The sequence below is a fragment of the Pelodiscus sinensis genome, chromosome 30 (assembly GCF_049634645.1).
Source record: "Pelodiscus sinensis isolate JC-2024 chromosome 30, ASM4963464v1, whole genome shotgun sequence".
In the NCBI taxonomy this organism is placed as follows: domain Eukaryota; kingdom Metazoa; phylum Chordata; order Testudines; family Trionychidae; genus Pelodiscus; species Pelodiscus sinensis.
The window spans coordinates 11,852,662-11,857,216 of NC_134740.1; the positions used below are offsets into that span (position 1 = coordinate 11,852,662).

Below are 4,555 nucleotides of genomic sequence, written 5' to 3' on the forward strand. Positions count from 1 at the left end.
GGGTGTTCAATGAAAGCCCCAGAGCATTCCACGGACCCAGCGATGTTTCCGATTGATGTTCTCATCTTATTAAGAGCAGATTTGAAATAATTACATGGAGTCATATTGGCAAATGTAACTCTGCAGCCCCAGGTAACAGCATCGTTGCACGTGCAATTTAAATACTCAGGCTGGAATTTCAAAGGAAGGTAAGGCAGTTAGTACACTAGGAAGAGATCCCAAAGAACTTGATTTGAGCCCAAGCCTTCAAAACACGTTATGAAATTCAGCTCATTGTTTTGCCACTGGCCTTCTTAGTGGCTTTGGGCAGTAGCCCGTACTTCTGAACTGTAGGTCTAATTACAATAGGCCCAGTAACTCCTCTGTGCAAATTCCTACCCCCCAAAAGTCATCTGGAACAAAATAGTCAGCCCACAAATCAATTAAATAACACAAATTGAAAATGAAACAAGGAAACACACTGTCATGCCTCAAACTAGATTTTTAACCCAAAAAAGAAGCAGCAGAGACTTCCTGAAGTCTGGTAGGGACGTAGCTGGGGCTGTTAATATTATATGCAACTTGCTCGGATAACATGGTGAGGTTCCCAGTGCAAATCTCTTAGATAGATAGGGGTGTAGGGAGATTTAAGGACAGATATGTAGATTTATCTACATGGTGTGATTCTAAATTAATGCATTAAATGTCAATGAAGTTAGTCTTGATTTTATTACTTCATAAAAAAATTGCAGCCCATGTTCTTATGAAAATAATTTTGTCACCATTTGATTATATTTATAAAGAAATGCAGAATGAAATCACAATCAAGGACCAATGAAGGGCATTTTAATTTTTGGTGAATAACCTCCACACAATCAGTTTCCTCAATGTAGCTTTGATCTCTTTGTTCCTCATGCTGTAGATGAGCGGATTCATCATGGGAGGCACCACGGCGTAGAGAACACCCACCGCCAGATCCAGAGCTGATGCTGAGCTTGAGGTGGGTTTCAGGTGCTCAAAGAAACCAGTGCAAACTAACAGAGAGACCACAGCGAGGTGGGGGAGGCAGGTGGAGAAGGCTTTGTGCCGGCCCTGCTCCGAGGGGATTCTCAGCACTGCTCTGAAGATCTGAACATACGACACAGTTATAAAAACAAAGCAATTCAAAGCCAAAAACAACCCAAAGGCAAGAAGCCCAATTTCACTGCGGTAGGAGCTGGAGCAGGCCAGTTTGAGGAGCTGGGGGATTTCACAGAAGAACTGGTCGATGACGTTGGACTGGCAGAAGGGTAACCGGAAGATGTTCCCGGTGTGCAGGGCAGAGTAGACAATACCAGCGATCCAGGCACTGGCTGCCATGCGGACACAAGCTCCTCTGTTCATCACTCTCTCGTAGTGCAACGGGTGGCAGATGGCGACATATCGATCATAGGCCATGACAGTGAGTAAGGCAAAATTAGTTGAAATGAAGACGACAAAGAGAAAGACTTGGGCAACACAGGCAGAGTACGAAATCACCCTGGTGTCCAGGAGGGAGTTGACCATGGATTTGGGGACGGTGACAGAGATGGAGCCGAGGTCTAGGATGGACAGGTTCCCCAGGAAGAAGTACATGGGGGTGTGCAGACGGTGGTCGAGGGCAATGGCTGAAATGATGAGAAGATTCCCCACCAGGGCTGCCAGGTAAAGACCCAGGAACAGCACAAAGTGCAAAACCTGCAGCTCCCGGACTTCAGAGAACCCCCGGAGCAGGAACTCGGTCATGGTGCTTCGGTTGGACATTTTCATTCTGAGTTCAGAGTATGGTGGCTGCAGGGGGAAAGACAGAGACAGGGTGGGGATTAGGGTGATACATGGAACGGCCCCGATTCCCTGCAGCAATCTGTCATGCTGTGGGTGTCCACCATAAACAACACCCCTCGAAGCTATTCACTAGGGCTGTGTCTACACTGGCATGAATTTCCGGAACTGCGAAAAACGGAATACTATTCCATTTTCAGTTTTTCCGGAAACGGAGTGTCTACATTAGCCAATGTAGACGCACTTTTCCGGAAAAGAGCCCCGATCGCCATTTTCGCGATCGGGGCTTTTTTCCGGAAAAGACTACTGGGCTGTCTACACTGGTCCTTTTCCGGAACAGTGTTCCGGAATAAGGACTTATGCCCGAGCGGGAGCAGAATAGTTTTTCTGGAATAGCGGCTGATTTTGTACAGTAGAGCATCGTTGCTTTTCCGGAAATTCAAGGGCCAATGTAGACAGCTTGCAGCTTATTCCGGAAATGCGGCTGATTTTCCGGAATAAGTGGCCCAGTGTAGACACAGTGGGCCACTTATTCCGGAAAATCAGCCGCATTTCCGGAATAAGCTGCGAGCTGTCTACACTGGCCGCTTGCTTTTCCGGAAAAGCAATGATGATCTACTATAAAATTGTCAGTGTTTTTCCGGAAAAACTATGCTTCTCCCGTTCGGGCAAAAGTCCTTGTTTGGAAAAACTCTTCCGGAAAAGGGCCAGTGTAGATAGCCCAGTAGTCTTTTCCGCAAAAAAACCCCGATTGCGAAAATGACAATCAGGGCTTTTTTCTGGAAAAGCGCGTCTACATTGGCTACGGACGCTTTTCCGGAAAAAGTGCTTTTCCGGAAAAGCATCCTGCCGAAGTAGATGCGCTTTTTCCGGAAATACTTGTAACGGAAAACTGTTCCGTTTTAAGCATTTCTGGAAAAGGGTCCCAGTGTAGACATAGCCTAGGGGTATGGCTGCACTGTTTTTCTTTTCAGAAGAGGTATGCAAATAACGCTTACATTTCCATACCTTCTTTTTTTTCCGGAAAAACGCCTCAGTCCCTTTGTGTCTCTGCAGCGTCAGGGGCTGTCAGGAGACTTGGGTTCTCTGCTTGGCTCTGCCACTGACCCTCTGTGTGACCTTGGGTTGGTCACCTGCCCTCTTTGTGCCTCAGTTTCCCCTCCCATTCTCTGCCTCCGCTGCTAGGACTGGGGTTGCTTGGGGGACAGGCTGGGTCTGATCATTTGTAGCTTTGCCGCCCCCTTTTGACTTTAGCAAACAGCAATCTGGGAGAGAGGATGGGGCGCTAGAGCAGAGCTCTGGACTCTAACCGCATTGCCCTGACCTATGTCCATGGGCAGAGCTAAGAGATACAGGCTGTAGCTGGGGGTTCCCATGCCCTGTTCTCCTTTTAAGGCACCAGTATATGTAATACCGACGCTGTTGCTACCAACTTTGCTGTTTGCTCAATTTTACCATTCAACATGTATCCCTTTGAACTAGAAACACACTCCATTGCAGTAGAGGGGCTGCAGTCAGATTTTACCATTATTGGATTAAACTGATGTTCCCACCTGGTTTCAGTCTAACTTGCCGGTCTGGGATAATGAGATATTTACTGTTAAATGACATAAAAAAACCACCGGTTTGACACCCCCAGAAATCCGGGGAAGTCTGTTATACCTGAAAGACAATCTGTGAGCTGGACAACTCAAAACATTTGTGTTCCTTAATGTAGTTGAAAATGTGTCCATTTCCAGCGGCTTACATTGGCGTTGTCTCGTTCTTGATGAACAAAAACAAAAGCTTGGTTTTCATAATGTCTATCACAAGTCACCTGTTTGCTTCTGAGAGGGAAAAAACCCTGGAAGCAGCTGGAAACATTTCAATAAACACAGATAACTAGTTGGGAAGAGTTCTCCTTGTCACTCCTAGTTGCCTTATGAAATCTGCCCAGGTCATTCCCACCGAACCCTGTTGGACTGAAACAACAGACTTACCGTGCCGGGCGTTGCGGGATGTTTCTCAGCCTGCGTTGCACCAGACACTTCACTGCTGGGATTCTGCCGTCATTGCCTGTCTGTGAATAATTCCCCTTCTCTGAGTTATCCAGCAGCTGGTTCCTGGACTCTCCACTGTATTTCCTCATCTCGGGCCGGCTGAAGGACTAAACAGGTTGGAGGCAGGAAGACACCCACCTCCAACTGGGAAACGGCTTCCAGCTTGTTCAGGGTGCAAACATGGTCACAACTCAGATTGTGTCTCCTTTGGGGCTGAGTTGCTGAACCTAGTCTACAGGGCCGTGAGCCCAGCTCGGATCTCACCTCCAGAGCAAACTTCCCTGTCGCCCGGCCCTAGCTGACCAGGACCCCACAGAGGGGGAACAGCACCTGCCCCGGATCTCCCACAATGCTGAAGGAGGAGCTCAAGGCAGAGCTGAGGGAAGGAGATGGCAGAAGAAGCTATTTATTGGTCGCACCACCATGTCAATGAGAACAGCCCAGAGCTGCTGTGAACCAGAGCCTCAGCTGGCCTGGCACAGGCTGCTCCTTCATCAAAGCCACCAATCCGCTCCGGGACAGCAGAGATTTTTTGTCTCCTGCGTTGCACCAGCAGCTCGTGGGATGCAACCCCCAGAGGTTCCCCCAGCTCAGGCTGTTTGATGTTGGTCACTAAGGGGTTCCCCACAACAAATACTAAGGCTATATCTACACGACAGGGTTTTTGCGGAAAAATGGCCGTTTTTGCACAAAAACCTGTGAAGCGTCCACACCTCAAGGGTGTTTTTGTGCAAGAA

At 48.0% G+C, this 4,555-nt stretch overlaps 1 protein-coding gene across 1 annotated transcript; it reads right to left on the reverse strand.

Moving 5' to 3' along the window:
* Positions 1-825: 825 nt before the first annotated feature.
* LOC102452983 (olfactory receptor 14I1-like) lies at positions 826-1,776 on the reverse strand. The gene has a single exon (XM_025182007.2). The coding sequence runs from the start codon at positions 1,765-1,767 to the stop codon at positions 826-828; it is 942 nt and encodes a 313-aa protein (XP_025037792.2). The 5' UTR covers positions 1,768-1,776.
* Between the last annotated feature and the right edge of the window lie 2,779 nt (positions 1,777-4,555).